The 19,354-nt window shown below is 41.5% G+C and overlaps 1 protein-coding gene across 1 annotated transcript; it reads right to left on the bottom strand.

The window, feature by feature from the left end:
• Positions 1-648: 648 nt before the first annotated feature.
• HSPA9 (heat shock protein family A (Hsp70) member 9) lies at positions 649-18,991 on the bottom strand. The gene is made up of 17 exons (XM_080803537.1): positions 18,812-18,991; positions 17,386-17,444; positions 17,068-17,155; positions 15,485-15,666; positions 14,220-14,344; positions 13,580-13,653; positions 13,390-13,496; positions 12,784-12,946; positions 12,186-12,278; positions 7,716-7,925; positions 5,188-5,415; positions 4,200-4,304; positions 3,491-3,608; positions 2,770-2,864; positions 2,350-2,442; positions 1,704-1,844; positions 649-1,384 (listed from the first exon to the last, which is right to left on the bottom strand). The coding sequence occupies exons 1-17, from the start codon at positions 18,890-18,892 to the stop codon at positions 1,307-1,309; spliced, it is 2,040 nt and encodes a 679-aa protein (XP_080659663.1). The 5' UTR covers positions 18,893-18,991; the 3' UTR covers positions 649-1,306.
• Positions 18,992-19,354: the final 363 nt, after the last annotated feature.

The raw sequence follows: 19,354 nt of genomic DNA, 5'->3' as shown, positions 1-19,354 counted from the left end.
CTGCACATCCCACAAGGTTCCCAAGTGTTCACATAGCTGAAAACTTTAGCCTAGAATTTATTTTTCATATGAATCTCCAGAAATGTTTACATGGGTGTTAAGGAACACTTAATTTTTCAGGAATGTAATACTTGTATAAACAATCTCCTTCACATTAGAGCACTATATTGACTTAATTATACATCAATTTCATTTTTAGATCTCAAAGAATGAAAGGAGGCATTACATCTGATGGGGTCTAAGGCCATGTTCTTGACAGATTCCTTTGGGCATGGTATATGACAGTAATTCACGAAAGGAGGGGGGAAGTCTTTTGGAACACTTTTGGGAAATAATTCTTCACACTTAACTAATACAGGAAAGGTAGTCACCCTTCTGCTTCTGAAGGTGTCAGCATTTAACTAGAACTGTATCAGAGAATATGGGACAAGGCAACTCATTCAGGATTAAACAGGAGAAATGTAGAAAGAGTCAAATCCTGATGGACTGTCCTTGGTAATAATATTTAATCATACGAGCCCTTCCAAATCCTGAATTTTGGCCAGTGTTAGAAACCTGAGTGACTTTAGGTCAGGGAATTGGGAAGTAGGATTCATGTCCTATTCCTGAAGCTAAATCTCAAGAGCATCACTCTTCAAAAACAAGAGATGAAGATGCTTTTCATATTTATTTAAAAAAGAAACCCAGAATGGATCAAAAAAAAAAAAAAATCAACAAGGACACAAGTGCCAGACACAGAACAGAAGACAGCTAGAAAAATATGCCTTAGGGAAGTTAGGGAGCCCTATTTTAAAGCTGTATATTACAGCTATTTTTCCATTGATCTAGCAACTCCTGCCCTACCTCCCAATGTGACACAGCTGGCTTGCCTTGCAAGGCCTCAGTTAAAGAATACCTTGTATGTACATAGCAGGCTGGTATAGTAGTTCTCAGTTAACCAGAAGGATCCCATCCCCATATGATCTCATTCCAGGTCTATGGCTGACTACCTTCATTATTATGTTTCGAGGTAGTTTCACCTCTTGAAAATATGGGTACTAAAGCACAAAACATTGTTTTAATAATCATCCATAAATCATCCCCCCCCACCCTTTACATGCTGCTGAAAAATGACAGAGTACTATGAGCTTTGTATGGTTGAAATTCTCATTAATTATCATTAGCTAATTCTCACTAAATTTACATATTAAGGAAATTATATATAGAATACTGCAAAAACACAGTAAAAGACTGAAGTTTGCCCATTTCTGCTCAGGAAATCCCTTCACTCCCAAGCGTCATATTTTGACTCCGAAGTTTATTGTTATTACTGTTTTTCCTCCTTTTGATCTTCCTTTTGTTCCCCAGTGCCAGAACTTCCAGAGCCTTCTCGCTCAGATGCCATCTGTTAAAATATTTGAGAGCAACTCATTCAGTATTAAGTCTGACAGTTTGTACTTTGATAAACTAAAAAAATGGAAGAGGCATATCCAGCCTATTCCACTCTCCCTCCCTCCTTGTATATTATTGGTGGTTTCTGTGCAGCCCTCCCTCTGACTGCTATCACCCTCCCTCCCAATGCAGAGTCAAGAATGCAGTAAGAGCATTTCCAACTCCAGTACTCCCAGTTCTATATAAATGGCCATGTAGACTGCCATCAGTGACAACAGTAATCAACAGTTCTATTAAGATCAAGTTAGGGACGTGCCCTTCAGCCCTTGTACCTTTTTGTATGCCATTTCGAAGAGCTTCAGTGATGCCTGCTGAAGGGAAGATGCTGCCTGCCTTATGTTTTCTCCTGTTTCACTGTCTTTCCGAGCCAGAAGTTCCCTCATTTTGGAAATCTCTTCTTTTAGCTTATTGCACTTAAAAACAAAACCAAACTCTTTTACTTATCCCATTTTATGTAGCAGTAATAGAAACATTAAGAAATTCCTATCACTGATAGAGGACTCATCTTTAGAATTTTTTTTAACTCCTCTTTAGAATTGTTTCTCCATTTCCTTATTTATAAAATGGTCCCAAATGAAAGTTTTTGTGAAGAATGGGAATAAAAAATCTTAAGAAACAAAAAATATCACTGAATTCCTATCAAGACCCACGGAGAAAAACTTAAACGGTGCTTGGGTGGCTCAGTTGGTTAAGCATCTGCCTTTGGCTGTTACGGTCCCACGGTCCTCGGAATGAGCCACAGATTGGGCTCTTGGGCTCCTTGCTCAGCAGGGAGTCTGCTTCTCCCTTTCCCTCTGCTCTTACCCCCTGCTTGTGCTTGCTCTCTCTCAAAACACAGAATCTTAAAAAAACAAAACCCACTTCACTGCCATTGGTGACAACGCCTAACTTCATTAAATATTTTAAAAGAGGACTCACTTCATCAGCAGGCAATTGGTCCTTGAATTCTTCCATTTTTGTTTCTGTGTCATGAATAATTCCTTCAGCCATATTAACAGCTTCAACTCGTTCCTAAGAAAAATCAGAAATTTAGTATGAAGACTTCCCAGTCAAGCAGTTGGTTGAATGTCCCCACCAAGCTAGACAATATGCTTAAGTGATGCATATAGTTACAGAGTAGAAAAAAAAAAACAAACCAAGTTATTGTGGTCTGAAAGAGTCTAGGATGTCTATAAGTGATTACAGCTGGATTGGAGAACATAAGAATTCTGATACCGAAAGACTGAGCATAAGAAAAGGATTCTACACAAAAGTTATGAGCAAAGAGAGAGGAGAAATAGACTCATGTATCCATATTCTCACTTTCACTTCCCAACTGCATGAGCAGAAAGTAGTTACCTTCTTTCGCCGGTCTTCTTCCGCATACTTTTCTGCATTTTTAACCATATTTTCAATATCATCTTTGCTTAACCCACCGGAAGACTGGATCACAACTATAGTGAGAAAAAAAGGCATCTTATTATTGTTATTATTTAGGTAAAAATATCTGCCTCTTACTCTATTAAGAAAAAAAAATATATACCTGTACAGAGTAACCAATTTTGATATGTAATAGAAAGAATACTCTTGTCCTTATAATATAAAAAGGAGGGGCACCTGGGTGGCTTAGTGGGTTAAGCCTCTGCCTTCGGCTCAGGTCATGATCCCAGGGTCCTGGGATCAAGCCCTGCATCGGGCTCTCTGCTCGGCAGGGAGCCTGTTCTCCCTCTCTCTGCCTGCCTCTCTGCCTACTTGTGATCTGTGTCTGTCAAATAAATAAATAAAATCTTTAAAAAAAAGAAAAAAAAGGAAACCAAGGGTCTTGAAATACATAGCTGAACTGACCTGCCTGCCTACCAACACTTCACTGATCCAGAAGCCCAGTGCTTGCCCATTTGGGGTAATAAACGCCATACCTGTTTAATGTGAATCTGCCAGCCAAGGAGAAAAGGAACAAAGGATTCATCCTCCACTAAGGGTGGGGGTAAAGCTATGCACAACATAGAAGATCTTTTCTCAAACAAAGGAACTTCAAGGTCCCTAGCCTCACTCTTACAGTTGGATAAATAAAAACACTTACTCTGCTGCTCACGTCCTGTACCCTTATCTTTTGCTGAAACATGTACAATCCCATTGGCATCAATGTCAAATGTAACTTCAATCTGAGGGACTCCACGAGGGGCTGGGGGAATTCCAATCTAAAATAAATAAATATACAGAGTTAAGCTCCTCTCATGAGAGGTTCAGTGTTCTATTTCCAAATCTATATAGTCCTCTGGGTAAACAAGTAAACTTGTTCCTAGGAAGAACAAACAAAATGCATAAAAAACAAATTTATAGTAAGGGTGGTAATTTCATTGCTACCTGAAATAGCTTCATGACAGCAAGTAGCCATCATGGCTTTATATACCCGAGGACCAGTGAATGAGAGGAAAAATCTCCATCACTGTTCATCTCACCAAGGACCAATAACAATGCTGAATAGGAGCCAATATCAAAGGTCTTAAATAGTACCTGGAGATTTTTCCTAACATTGTTATATTTTCCTGGCTCTTGTGTTCACCAATTTCTTAATGAAGTTCCTAAGATATCAGATAAAAGCAAGACTTTCAGGTAAAAATCGAAGCCATCTGTATCCAACTGCAGAGTTCATACACTGAACAAAGGTAACACAGACTAGGTCCCCGTGTGTTTTAGCAGTTTTGTATGGTATCGTTAAGGATTAAAATGTAGTCTAACTGTATGGAAAAAGAATGACAAGTACAGTATCCAAGATTCCTGATACCTACCAAAGTAAACTGTCCAAGAAGTTTGTTGTCTCCAGCCATCTCTCTCTCACCCTGACACACTTTAATCTCCACTTGAGTCTGACCATCAGCAGCTGTAGAAAACACCTAGGAAGAAAAAACTCCCGGGGTTGGCAATCTGATTGGGTTGCTTCCCTTATATAAAATGCAAACCAAAGAAAGAAATTCACATCTCAACACTTCAGAATCCCAATCCACACGATGTTCAGAATAAAGACTTATTTATGTCTTTGCAGGGAACTGGAGCAGGATTAGCACAAAGAGTGTACAACAGCTATTGTTTCAGGTAAGCAAATACACTATACAAAGATGCATTAGCAAACGGCCTCAAAAGGAGCTAATAAAGTGAGATGTTGAAACATGCTCATCTGAAGAAACAGGTCACAGACATGTTATTTATGCTCAGTCACGCAAAGTCACCATAGTTCTCTTCAGTGATGTGTTGGCAATACATCACTGAACAAAGAGCAATATCCATTTAGTATTAACAGCTTTTCAGAAAAACATCAAAACTGGAAAAGGCGGGAAATAATTCTTAATCTAAGACTGAGCGAGCCACTGTCCAAGTAGCCCTGCTTGCTATCTATGGAACCCCATCATTCACCCACAAAACAAGTACATTCTCTTAATCTTGGCCATGTCCTCCTTTTTACTGCCTTTCAGGACAGACGAGTACAGGGAATTTAGTCCCAAATGATGAGGCTCCTTTTTGCAGTTACTTTAATCCTGTGAAGGAGAAGATTGATACCCTCCCTCTAATCCCTGCTGGCTGACACGTAAAGAAAACTTTTTCAGGAACAATAACAAAAGAGAACAGAACACAAGATTCTTAGCACTCACATTCAACTAGTATGGACTCCCAAGACAAAAAGAAGTTTTCTAGAAAAAGCTCACAAAAGGGGGGTGCAGTCACGTCCCTCACAGACCCTTGTATCTCTGGGACAATGGAGGAGGAGTAGGTGATTCTTACCTGGCTTTTCTTGGTTGGGATAGTAGTGTTTCTGTTGATAAGTTTGGTAAAAACACCTCCCAGAGTCTCAATACCCAGAGACAGGGGAGTGACATCCAGGAGCAGCACATCTGTGACATCACCAGCTAACACACCTCCCTGAATGGCAGCTCCGATGGCCACAGCCTCATCAGGGTTTACAGCTTTGCTTGGGGCTCGGCCAAAGAGATCCTGTACAGTCTGCTGAACCTAAGCCATCAAAAAAAAATTGAAAAAAATAAAAAATAATAAGAACCTGTCACTAACTACTAAGGGCAACTACCCAAGAAGGGAAGAGTGTGTCCCAAAATCGCAGCAAATCTCAGGACAAGCTGCTTCAGATCCAAGAGTATTTACTCAAGTTACTATTTCACATGAGTTTTTCTTAATGACCTAAATGTACCAAGTGGGTAATACTCAAATACTTTACTTAACTATCATTGCTAAGCACTTTTAAGATACGGGAAGAATTGGTGTGCCTGGGTGGCTCAGTGGGTTAAAGCCTCTGCCTTTCTGCCCAGGTCATGATCCTAGGGTCCTGGGATCGAGCCCTGCATCGGGCTCTTTGCTCAGCAGGGGGAGCTTGCTTCCTCCTCGCTCTCTGCCTACTTGTGATCTCTGTCTGTCAAATAAATTAAAAAAAAAAAAAAATCCTGGAAAAAAAGATATGAGAAGAATTTAAGTTTTGTTACTGGGTTTCCCATACAACACATTAAATTAGAAACAGAGGGTAAAGGGGTGCCTGGATGGCACAGTCGGTTGAGCATCAAACTCTTGATTTCCTCAGACTCTCGGTTTTGGTTCAGGTCATGACCTTAGGGTTCTGGGATCAACTGCATTGGGCTCCGCACTTGGCACAGAGTCTGCTTGTCCCTCTCTCTCTGTTCCTCCCACAGCTCATGTGCTCACTCTCTCAAAAAATAAAATCTTAAAAAGAAAAAAAAAAGCAAGAGAGGGTACATGGGGTGACCGGGTGGCTCAACTGGTTAAGTGTCCAACTCTTGATCTCAGCACAGGTCTTGATCTCAGGATCATGAGTTCCAGTCCAATGCTGAGCTCCATGCTAAGCATGGAATTTACTTAAAAAACACCAACCAGGGGCGCCTGGGTGGCTCAGTGGGTTAAGGCCTCTGCCTTCAGCTCAGGTCATGGTCTCAGGGTCCTGGGATCGAGCCCTGCATCGGGCTCTCTGCTTGGCAGGGAGCCTGCTTCCCTTCCTCTCTCTCTGCCTGCCTCTCTGCCTCCTTGTGATTTCTGTCTGTAAAAAATAAATAAATAAAACTTAAAAAACAAAACAAAACAAAACAAACACACACCAACCACGGGAAAAAAGAAGAAACAGAGGGTGTAAGACACCAGGATTTAGTTATAGTTTAATTCCTCTTCTACAGATCAACTTATAAGCAGTAGTGGTTAATTCAGTAATTCAACACTGGTGCTAAGGTGAGGCATGTTCTTCCTGCTTCTTTTATTAATGCTAGGAAAAAGTGCTACTTAAATACCATCTGGGATAATTTGTTAACCTAAAGATCTCTTCCTGATTCAAAGCTTCTTTTTCTCCAAATTTATTCTGTGCATATTCTCCTAAGCCCAGGAACAACAAAGGAAAATTTCTATCAAGGCCCATGAAAATTCTAATCAAGCTATACACCAAGAATTGCATCTTCAATAGGTTCTGTGCTCAGTCATTCGTTTTCCACACACCTGTCTTATCAGAATGATGTGTTGATAAAATGCATCACTGCACAAATCCTTGTTGAAGAGATGCAGCCAGAAGCCCAAACACCATGGTGCGAAGACACTCCTGTCCAAAACTGCCCCTAGAGCTAGACAGTACTAAGGTTTTAAGCTATCTCTGATGTCAAACTTTGTTTCATTTCTAAAAATACTCCCCAAAATGAAGTTCAGGATCCTCCATACTACCACCCCAAAGACTCCCACCCTTCCCAATCCTTTTCCTGATACCTTTAATTAAAAAAGAGGCTAGGGCACCTGGGTGTTAAGTGTCTGCCTTTGGTTAAGGTCATGATCCCAGGGTCCTGGGACTGAACCCCACATAGGGCTCCCTGCTCAGCAGGAAGCCTGCTTCTCCCTCTCCCTGTTTCTGTTCCCTCTCTGTCTCTCTGTCCAAAAGTCTAAAAAAGAACTCTAGGGGCGCCTGGGTGGCTCAGTGGGTTAAAGCCTCTACCTTCGGCTCAGGTCATCATCCCAGGGTCCTTGGATTGAGCCCCGCATCAGGCTCTCTGCTCAGCAGGGAGCCTGCTTCCTCCTCTCTCTCTGCCTGCCTCTCTGCCCACTTGTGATCTCTGTCAAATAAATAAATAAAATCTTTAAAAAAAAAATAAAAAAATAAAAAAGAACTCTAGTGAGAGAACAAACTCATTGCCCTTTCAGGTCACTATGGCAGGAATGCCACATATTCATGTCCCTACACAAACCATTTGTCCACAGAAGACATTATGTGCTTGCCCTGTTTGCTTTTCCATGCCAAGGATTCCATGGATCCATACCTTAGGCATCCTAGTCATGCCACCAACAAGAATCACTTCTCCGATGTCACTCTTGCTGACCTCTGCATCTTGCATGGCTTTTTGGCATGGGGCAATGGTTCTCCTGATTAGATCAGTGACAATCCCTTCGAACTGAGCACGAGTCAGCTTCATATTCAAATGCTTGGGTCCAGAAGCATCCATTGTAAGATATGGCAAATTAATGTCGGTCTGCAAAGAAAGCAAAGAGAGCAACAGTGGTGATGTCTCTTTATATATTTCAATTAAAATAAGACCATACTCCCACATTAGGAAGACTTCCAAAGTTACAGGGAGAGTGAGACCCACTTTAGATGAATGGCCACCAGAGACAATGACTCCTTTAGATTCAAGCTCTTCTCTTCCCAGAGGCAAAAAATTTAGAATCTATAATGAACAAAGAAGAATGTAAGGATGCCTGGGTGGCTCAGGTAGTGAATGAAGCGTCTGCCTTCAGCTCAGGTCAGGATCCCAGAATTCTGGGATCTTGCTCATCAGGGAGCCTGCTTCTTCTCTGCCTGCTGCTCCCCCTGCTTATACTCTTGCTCTCTCTCTGTTACAAATAAATAAAATCTTAAACAAAAAGAAACAAAAAACAGTGAAGAATGTAATAAAAGCAGGGAAAATCCCCATGTAGAAAATGAAGAAATGTCCTCCCACTAAACATACATTAGGAATCACACTACTGTTTTCAGTCACCAAGTTTTCTTTTTTTCTTCTTTTTTTAAAGATTTTAATTTATTTATTTGACAGAGAGAGAGATCACAAGTAGGCAGAGAGGCAGGCAGAGAGAGAGAGGAGGAAGCAGGCTCCCCGCTGAGCAGAGAGCCCGATGCGGGGCTTGATCCCAGGACCCTGAGATCATGACCTGAGCGGAAGGCAGAGGCATTAACCCACTGAGCCACCCAGGCGCCCCTCACCAAGTTTTCTAAAACTCTATGTATGCATACACAATAAAGTCAAAGGCATGCTTTGAACCAAATAACCTGCCCTAAGCCAGGGGTTTCTAAGTTTCAGGAAGATGGTAAGAAAGCTATAACAAAAACGCTAAAGGTAACTCCAAGGACTGACCTGACTGCCATCACCTTCATGGTAAGCAGCAAACACTGCTACAACCAGAGCAGGTAATACCCATTATTTAATAAACCCCAAATCCTAAGAAGGCCTGGATTCAGAATATTCAGACTAACAAAACTCCTCACTAATCATGCTGAAACACATGTCCTACGGCAGACCCTCAGGAACAAAATTGCTTTTCACCCACTTCCAATTTCACATCAAAGCAATGCCAACAGGAAAAAGACTAAGAGGGAACAAATCCTTAACCATCTCTCATCAGGTAAACTACCCTAGGCATTTAAATGCTTAATAGCCAGACTTAAAACATACATCCCTTCTATAGAAGAGTGATACTGAGTACTGCTAAAGAACACCATGGACAATTTCCTTCTTTGCAAAATTTTAATAAACCAAATCAGAAAATAGAAATTAATGATCTAAACAAATGCAATAGAACTTTCTGTGGCAATACTCTGTATTTGTGCTGTTTAATTCAGCAGCCACTAGCCACACAGGGCTCAGCCCTTGAAATATAGGCAGTACAACTGACAAATGGAATTCTAAAATTTAATTTAAAAAATCCTCACATGGACATTATTAATGTAGTTCTCCCTATGCTCTATGTTGACAATTTGAACGCCAGGACACTCAACCCTCTTAAACCAGTCTGTGACCAAGTTTTGTCCCTTGTCTCCCAAAAATTCAACAGTTTCTCACACTCTAGGCCAGGTCCACATTCGCTTCCCAAGGTTCTCCCACTCAAGCTGCCTCTGCCACAGGACCTCTCCTAACCCAGAACAATTCTCCATTCCACTTCTGCCACAGCACTTGTCATAAGCCACATCTGACATTACTGCCCCTAAATTTTCACAGGGGTGCCTGGCTGGCTCAGGGGGCAGTGTGTGTGACTCTTGATCTCATGAGTTTAAGCCCCATGTTGGGTGTAGAGATCACTCAAAAAAAGTTTTCACTGGTTTATACTCACTCTTGTCAGGACAGACCCAAATCCCAAACCTATAAAGCCTCTATTCTCACATTCCACTTTCTCAGCATGCCTGCTCTCAAACTACTAGCCCTTTCTCAGGTCTTTACCCCAGAGCCTCGTTATTTACTTGACCCTTTATCCTTCTCTGATGAATATCTTTCAGAAACTCCCCTTGTTAGGTCAAACACCTTTATCAGGTTTCTCTTACAATTATAAATCTAACTTTGCTTTTTTTTTTACCACATTAACTTTTTTATTTAAAGATTTTGAGAGAGAGAGAAAGTGCACGTGTACCCATAAGCAGGGGGAGAGGGAGAAGCAGACTCCCCACTGAGCAGGGAGCCCAATGCAGGGCTTGATCCCAGAAGCCTGGTATCATGACCTGAGCCGAAGGCAGACACTTAACTGACTGAGCCACCCATGCGCCCCAATAACTTAATTCAGACTACTACTTAAGACATGTCCTAACCATGTATCAATTTAGGAATCCTCATAACTCTAAGGGAGAAAGCACTATTGTCCTCATTTTAGAGATAAGAGAACAGAAATGTTAAATAATTCATTAAGGCCTCACAGCTATTAACTAATGAGAAAGGACTTGAATCCCACCATTCTGTTTACAGGGCCACTCTTTTTTTTTTTTTTTTTAAGATTTAAAAAAAAACTTATTTATTTGACAGAGATATCCAAGTAGGCAGAGAGGCAAGCAGAGAGAGAGAGAGGGAAGTAGGCTCCCCACCGAGCAGAGAGCCCGATGCGGGGCTGGATCCCAGGACCCTGAGATCATGACCCGAGCTGAAGGCAGAGACTTAACCCACTGAGCCACCCAGGCGCCCCTACAGGGCCACTCTTAATCACATTACTTCTGGCTTGACTAGTTATTAATATGATGTCCTAATTTGTATCTTTGGGGTGCCTGGGTGGCTCAGCTGGTTGTGCATCTGACTCTTGATTTTGGCTCGTGATCTCAGTCCTGGAATGAAGCCCTGCACTGAGCTTCGTGCTCAGTGGGGAATCTGCTTGGGTGGGATTTGCTCTCTCCCCCTACCCCGCAACGTGCTAAATAAATAAATCTTAAAAAAACAAAACAAAAGGGACGCCTGGGTGGCTCAGTTGGTTAAGCCGCTGCCTTTGGCTCGGGTCATGATCCCAGGGTCCTGGGATCGAGTCCCGCATCGGGTTCCTTGCTCAGCAGAGAGCATGCTTCTCTCGCTGCCTCTGCCTGCCTCTCTGCCTATGTGTACTCACTCTCTCTCTAAAAAAAAACAAAACAAAACAAAACAAAAAACAAAACAAAACAAAAAACCTCTATACCACACTGTAAACCTCATAAAGGTAACACTTCTAGGAATTCATTCTACTAATTTCTACTTAAACATGCAAACATTAAAGTGTAAGAATGCTCAACACACTCTGCTTTACCAGCAAAATGCTAGAAAAAACAATCCAAATGCTTATCAGTAAGAATCACACTAAAAACCAACCTCTCCCTCCAAAGCAGTGTCGTGTATTCCAATTCTAATCCTAACCATCACATTGCAAAGTTCTGCCACTCTGTATGACAGCAGGGACAAAGCAACACCGTAATTATGGATGACTCTGTACTTTGTCACTCTTCATAGCTTCTTTAAAAAACTTTTTAAAAATCCATGTCTTTAAAAAAAAAAAAAATCTGGGTTTTCCTGCACTGGATAACCCAATGTATGAGATCAAATTAACAACTAAAGTAATCACGGGTTAAGGCTTTCCTGCTGCCACCAGAGATCCCAGAAACAGATCTCCTGCCTTCCATCTTGTTGCCTCTCTGACCCAGATCTAACACGCTTTATATAGTTATTCTTAGTGGTTACAGCAAACTAAAGCTTCACCTCTTGAGAAGGACGGGAGCACCATATGCTGACCCCTTCTATAGGTGCCGAGCAACTCTGATGCTAACAGAAATGTACACAAGTATCTATACCCCAGCCTTCAGCCAGGTTTCATAGCTCACTTTCTGGATTGCTGATCCAAATAATTAAACGAGACAATTAGAGACTCGCCTGAAGGGCTATCTGAAATGAAGACAATAGCAGTTCTTAGAGAGTCCTATTATTTCTAGGACAGTGATTCTAATTTTGTATGCTACTAGTCTAGATCTTAAAATCAGTACCTTTAAGGCAAATAAAATGTATTCAATGTAATTCAGATCGTCATTATGTTTTGGCTCTGGTATAGAAAACCTCTTATTTGGGTGGTTAACAAATTCTGGCTCATCCTTAAAGAAGTACTGCTCCTTTGTTCATGGAGGGCTTTTACACCAACCAGCAAAGTATAAAAAGATCAGACGAACATAATGCAAATTAGAACATACAATTCAAATAAACTAAGGCTGAAAACATCAAGACTGTTGGGATTTTTCCACATCCCACCTGCACAGATGAGGAGAGTTCACACTTAGCCTTCTCAGCAGCTTCCCGAACCCTCTGAAGTGCCATGTTGTCTTTGGTTAAGTCAACCCCCGTCTACAAAATGAAAACACAAAATACTAGCATTAGCGAGCTGATAAATACTATTTTAAGATACAGTGATAATGTTAACAACATAAAACAGATCCATACCTTTATAAATAAGCATGAATCACTTACTGCCCTTAACAATCTGTATGGAAAAGAAACCTTATTCTGTAAAGGCTATCTGTTGCCTGGAGACAGAAGGCTGATCCAAATCAGTTCTTTCCAACCACTGGGTTCTGGCTCAAGACAGGAGTTCCCAGAATTCCTCTGCCAATATTATACAGAGTACCATATCCTTCTTAATCTGTTTATTCCCAAGCTGAAGCTACAATAATCAGAGTATTTCATTCCACCCATGAAATGCAAAGCAATTGCAACTGAACTGAAATGCAGCTGTTTCAGTGTTCTAGTCAATGTTCTATTAAGGTCAAAAAGTCATAAAGCAAACAGCCATGTGGATAAAGAAAAGTCTCAACAACCCAATGTCTACATATTAACTATACTGGGAACCAACCTCTCTTTTGAATTCCTTCACAATGTGTCGTAGCAAGGCCTGGTCAAAGTCCTCACCACCTAAGAACGTATCTCCATTGGTGGACTTCACCTCAAATACACCTTTCTGAATTTCCAGGATAGAAATATCAAATGTTCCACCACCTAAATCATATACAGCAATGCTAGAAAGAAAAAAAAGAAGACCTTAAGGAACAACACGTGCCACTAAAGTATTAATTTTAATAACTAAACCAACATAAACTTGATGATTTCCCCTTAAGAGTAATAATGAAATTGGATAACCGCCTATATGACAGGTGTTTTACTACATGGACCTTATAGCTATTTGTAAATACAGAGATAAATTACATTTTTAAAGGCAAAACTGACAGGACTCCATCACCTGTTTTGTTTTGTTTTTTTTTTAAAGCAGTCTCAGCAACCAACTTGGGCTTGAATTCATAATCCTGAGATCAAGAGTGACATGGTCTACCCACTGGACCAGCCAGATGTCCCCCAAACACTATTTTAAGTAAATATTTGACAATATGAATACCAAGATAAAAAAATGACCAGAGCCCAGTACTTTCATGGTTCCATGAACGAGTTTACTACACAAACTTACATTTTGTCTTCTGATTTGTCTAGACCGTAGGCCAGAGCAGCAGCTGTGGGTTCATTAATTACTCGAAGCACATTTAGTCCAGATATCTGGCCAGCATCCTTAGTGGCCTAAAGGAAAAGAAAAAAGCATTTTCCACCATGTGTCCTAAGTACCCATTTATTTCCTGAATAAGAAAACCAACTGAACTCACCTGTCTCTGAGAGTCATTGAAATAAGCTGGAACAGTGATCACAGCATTTTTTGCTGTATGGCCCAAGTAATTTTCTGGAAAAGAATTAAAGAATGAAAAACAATCCTGAGACTCTGTCAGATGAGACAGTTAAGAAAATTACTCATGTAGGCTAACAACTTGTGTTATCCTCTTGGAGCCACAGACAACTCATAAGTTTCTTCGCATCTGACCTAACACCAAGAGAGAGCTCGCAGAACACATTCCAATTAAAGATAGTGGTTGAAAACCCAGTATCTCACCTTTAATGTTATAGTGAAGATTGACCAGCTATAATGACCTATTCTGAGAATTAAAACAGCCACTAGTTTCTCCAAATGGGAAGTTTTAAGTTTTACTTAGCAGAGCTCAAAGATTAATGTGTAGTCTTTTGTCTTTCAATACAGAATACCACCCCTCTATACTGAAAAAGATAAACCACCATTAGGAAAACTTTGAAGATAAATTCATTATGTAGGAATGTGTGAGGAAAAACAGTTTTGCCATTTCTAGGTTTTCTGCCTAATAACCACCACAGACTCATCCAAGAGACACCGAGGTATGTAAGTGAGAAAACATCCAGTTCTTCAAACTTTCCCAGATAGGAACTAAATCTTCTCACCTGCAGTCTCTTTCATCTTCATCAACACGAATGCTCCAATCTGACTTGGAGAATAGAGTTTTCCATGAGCTTCAACCCAGGCATCTCCATTGGAGGCACGGACAATTTTAAAGGGCACGTTTTTACTGAAAGACACAAAAATTGGGGCGCCTGGGTGGCTCAGTGGGTTAAGCCTCTGCCTTCGGCTCCGGTCATGATATCAGGGTCCTGGGATCGAGCCCTACACTGGGCTCTCTGCTCGGCAGGGAGCCTGCTTCCCTTCCTCTCTCTCTGCCTGCCTCTCTGCCTACTTGTGATCTGTCTGTCAAATAAATAAATAAAATCTTAAAAAAAAAAAAAAAGACACAAAAATTGCATTTGAAAAAATGTGCCTGTACAACCTACCATGACAAGGCTATCATATACCATGAACACCCATCCTCTATCCCAAGAGATCCATGGCCAATAAACAAAAACTTGGCAGGAATCCATTTAATGAAAACCTTTAGAAAGTAACCATTAACATGTAAAAACATCCTGGTGAAACCTGAACATTATTTCCTGCTGAACAAAAGATCTGTGCCGCTGCTCTGGCAATGGCTGGAGAGTTACCAATGACCCAGCAAGTCCATTACTAGATATCTTCCCAAGAGAAATGAAAACAGATCCTGTACACAAACGTTTATGGCAGTATTCTTTCTTTCTAACGTACTTTATAACATACAAAATGGGTGTTAATTGGACTATGTTAGTTATAAGTAAGGTTTCTGATTAACAGCAGGCTATTACTAGCTAAATTCCTGGGTCAAAATTTATATATGGATGTTCAACTGCATGAAGGCTCAGCACTACAATCCCGTGCTGTTTAAGGGTCAACAGTATATCCATACAATGGAATAATATCTGGCCATAAAAAGGAATGAAGTACTGATACACGCTGTAACCATGGACAAACCTTGGAAATCCTAGCTGATCAGCACACGATGAAGCCTATGCCACTATCTACCTTGCCTCTCTCTACCTGGTGTACCATAAATACACCAATTTATGTCGTCCATAAATGATTAGCTAAATCTTCCCGTCATGTCAGTACATAGCAAAGACCTATTATGTGAAGGCAAAAGAATTTTTTTTGAAGGAAATACCCTTTTGGTAGGTGCAGGACATGCCTCCACAGACAAACAGACAATGTATAAAAATACCAGGAGAAGATGCTCTAAGAATCTTGCTGAAAAGAATTTTTTGTGTGGTCTCTAGGAGTTAACTATGCTTTTCCTATTACTCACATATCTTTCTGTACTTCAGGATCATCATATCGCCGGCCAATGAGACGCTTGGTGGCATAGAATGTGTTGTTTGGGTTGGTGACAGCCTGTCGCTTGGCCGGCATGCCAACAAGTCGCTCACCATCTGCTGTAAAGGCCACAACTGAAGGGGTAGTTCTGGCACCTTCAGCATTCTCTAACACCTAAAACTCCCAAAGACAGACAGAGAATGAGGTTCCAGTCACTACCACCAGTCTCTTTTATCAATCATTTTAAGACAAAACACCTGCCTTATATGAAACAAATGTTCAAGAACAGTACTAATGGGCATGCTTTTCTGCTCTGTGAATGCTGACATAGTAACCACTATGTCAGGTACATGTTTAAAGTATTTTTACTTACTTTTTAAAAAAAAATTTACTAAACACACACACACACACACACTCTCTCTCTCTCAGCTGAGTGCATAACTGATGTGAGGCTTGATTACACAACCCTGACACCATAACCTGAGCTGAAATCAAGAGCTGGACACTTAACCAAATGAGTCACCCAGGCGCCCCTAAAGTATCTTTAGTCCTTTACTTTGAAACAAGTGATAACTAAAAACAAAAAAAATGGAAAAATAAATAGAAATCAAATCTTTCACACTAAGATACTGGAACAAGGTACACTTTCTGCCAGTATAGGGAATTAAATCTACTTCTGGTGGCTCAGTCAGTTAAGTGTCTGCCTTTGGCCCAGATCATGATCTTGGGGTTCTGGGTTCGATCCCCATGTCTGGCTCCCTCCTCAGTGGGAAGTCTGCTTGTACCTCTCCCTCTGCAGCTCCCCCTGCTTATGCTCTGTCAAATAAATAAAATCTTAAAAAATAAAAATTAAAAAATCTACTACTAAATGTTTTCATGCGCCTCCAAGTCTCAGGCATTTAAAAAAGAAAATGCCAAAATAACAATTCAGGAATCCCAGGTGCTCTGCATCTTGAGAAGAACCCAGTGGGAATAAAGGTTTTATGAAAAAACCAATGAGGTCCTTCCCTGTATCACAGCAAGAGTTCCTAAGATGCAGCCTACACGTTACGTGGAGCTTCACTTGCTTCTAAACTCTTCCTGCACCTCCGTGGTTCAACAGACTTATAGAAATGCATAACTCAGATGATAGAAATAATCCACAGAGCAAGTCATCCAAATTGGTCCTAATGGTAACCTAATAGTTCTACCCCTACGGCAGGACATAATTAAATCCTGGAAGTTAAATCCATTCATTTTACAGCACCTTGCAATTAAGAACAAAGGTTCACCTCAAAAGATTGTTAAAAACAGCTTTAAAAATGTCCCTTATCGGGATGCCTGGGTGGCTCAGTTGGTTAAGCGTCTGCTTTGGGCTCAGGTCATGATCCCAAGGTCCTGGGATCGAGTCCCACATTGGGCTCCTTGCTCAGCAGGGAGCTTGAATCTCCCTCTGTTGTTGACCCTGCTTGTGCTCTCTCCCCTCTGACTAATAAATAAAATCTAAAAAAGTCCCTCATCTAAGCCGAAGGACACAGAATTCCAGACCTGGTATTAACTACTACTATATGATCCAGAGTTTCCAAACACGCTCACCTTTGCTTGTTTACCTTCCATAACCGCCACACAGGAGTTGGTAGTGCCCAAATCAATACCAACAACGGCTCCCTTGATTGCTTCTGATCTAAAAGACATTTAAAATAACGCTACGGTTAATGTTATCATAATAGTGGTCTCCAGAACAGTTGCAGGGATACACAAGAACTTGTGCATAAATAGTTGTGCATTAAATAATCTGTAACTTACAAGAAATGTGTCACTTTTTTCTTCATGGAAGAGTTAAGCACAAGTTTAGAGACCACCACTCTAGGATTTAATATTTATTACCTCTCAAAGGAAACGAGTTATACTTACGCATAGTCCCGCCTTGAAACAATTCTAAAAGCTTCATGACTAAGGCCATTCCAGCCATCCTAAAAAAAAAAAAGAAGAAAAAGAAGAAAGATAAAAATGCATCAACAAATAAGAAAACTTGAGCCTGTTCCCATTATTCTTCTGAAGAACACAAAGTCTGAACCTTCATTCTGGTAACCATAACCTGAAAAAATGAAATCTTATATATAAAAGGTATTGTGGTACTTAAATAAAAGAAAATTTAATTGAGTATGAATTTTCCAAATAAGATGAACCCCCCCCCACATAAAACCATCTTCAATTATAATGGGGTTTCTCAACTTAGCACTACTAATTTCTGAACCTTGGCACTGCTGACTTTTGAACCAAATTTTTGTTGCAAGCAGCTGTTTTGTGCATTGTAGGATGTTTAACAGCATCCTTAGCCTCTACTACTAGAAGCCGGTAGGCCCCCCAAATTTTAACAAATTATGTCCAGACATTAACAGACATCACCTCAGGAGGCAAAATTGTTCCAGGTTGAGAATCACCGCCTTACAAAACACTACTCGGACACTTCTCAATTTCATACTCAGCACCAGTGTAAAGGTATCTAAACCATACTAGGTGTGCTCGCAGCTGCAAATCTAAGTTGCTCAAAGACATTTCCCTACCTAGCACCTTAAGGGAACCAGGACTGGCAATCCCGGGGAGTCGTTTAGAAAAAAATTTCGGGAGTGGTCTCAAACCAGGATTAAACCTAATCACAGGATACTCCCAAGCCTTTTTTTTTTTTTTTTTTTAAACCCCATGGTGAGTGCAGAGAGGAGACCAGGTCCTGTTCTCGGGAAGACATGTTCAGTCTTACACAATAAGCAACTACTCCATGGCCATTTCCTGATTTTATTTTTCCTGAAATAACAAGAAAGGACAATCTTACGCCAAAAATTCTTGGGAGAACTACAGACCAATGTTCCTAAGAAAGAAAATCTGCGCTTGGCTTTCACTTTACTAAGATACTTTCCTTCTTTCTTTTCACCCTAATAACGGGGTCTTCGCGCACACATTTTAGAGGAGGCGAAGAGTCACCCTTCGACTTGTAGATTTAAACAAAACCCACAACAGCAGTTCCCTCCCAACTAAAACTGCGTCCCTCGTCCCCAAGGCCAAAACCGTGTCATCAGCCAATGAAAGGACCGTCAGAAACACTATCCGCTACTTCCTAGAATAAAACTATACTCTTTTAAGAGGTGTGACTCAGCAGAACCCGAAACACTGAAGCACAATCCTGAGTTAGACCTTGCAACGGCAGCACTGATTAATGAAGGCTGGTTATCTTCTTCCCACCATCCTGATCTGTGCCGGAGAATTCTGTGCCTGAAGGGCGAGGCCTGCCGCATGAGGTCAAGGCCGTGAGCCCCTCGGAGAAGGCCCAGCTATTCCCTACCTTGTGGCGCGCGGCTGTGGGGCCCCGGGAGGCTGCGGCGCCAACAAGACGAGCTGCCGCGGCTCGGCTGGCACTTATCATGGCGCTAGATGGTGGAAGTACGAAGCGGCAAACGCGTTCGGACGGCCAAGAGCTGCGCGGCGCCCCAGCGGTAGCGCTTCTGGAAACCTCCAACCACGTGGGGTCGGGGGGGGCGGGGGTTAGTTGCTGCGGCCTAGAGGACCACTCTTCCGCTGAGGCTCTACCCGTGCTGCCTGACCAGAGAGTACGTGACAGCCACTCCCGGAGTTAGGACATATGGCTATTAGGCATCGCAGCACGATGGCTGGAAAAAGTGTGTCCTTTCGTTTCGGCTGCAACAGGTCTGGGCTCAGTGAGCGGCGAGGGGGCTAAGCGAGGTGTAAAGGCATCACTTTGGACAGCCCCGGTCCTCAGCGGCAGGAAAGACAAGGTCACACGGATAAATTACGAACCGATTACAGTGTCCTTGCGTCAGTTGCGTGAGAGGAGGGGCCTGCCGCGCCTGCGCAACTGGCATCCCCT

This window comes from Martes martes (genome assembly GCF_963455335.1).
Source record: "Martes martes genome assembly, chromosome: 5".
Taxonomy (NCBI): Eukaryota; Metazoa; Chordata; class Mammalia; order Carnivora; family Mustelidae; genus Martes; species Martes martes.
The sequence above is the reverse complement of the archived record's forward strand: the minus strand, read 5'-3'. Positions and strand labels throughout refer to the sequence as shown.

Coding starts and splice junctions, on each gene's coding strand:
- HSPA9 (XM_080803537.1), bottom strand. CDS start 18,892: ATGATAAGTGCCAGCCGAGCCGCGGCAGCTCGTCTTGTTGGCGCCGCA. Junction 15,667..17,067: donor TGGAAGGTAAACAAGCAAAG/GTGAGCGTGTTT, acceptor TGGGAGTTTTAG/GTGTTAGAGAATGCTGAAGG. Junction 2,865..3,490: donor TACAGGACGTGAGCAGCAGA/GTAAGTGTTTTT, acceptor TTCTCACTATAG/TTGTGATCCAGTCTTCCGGT.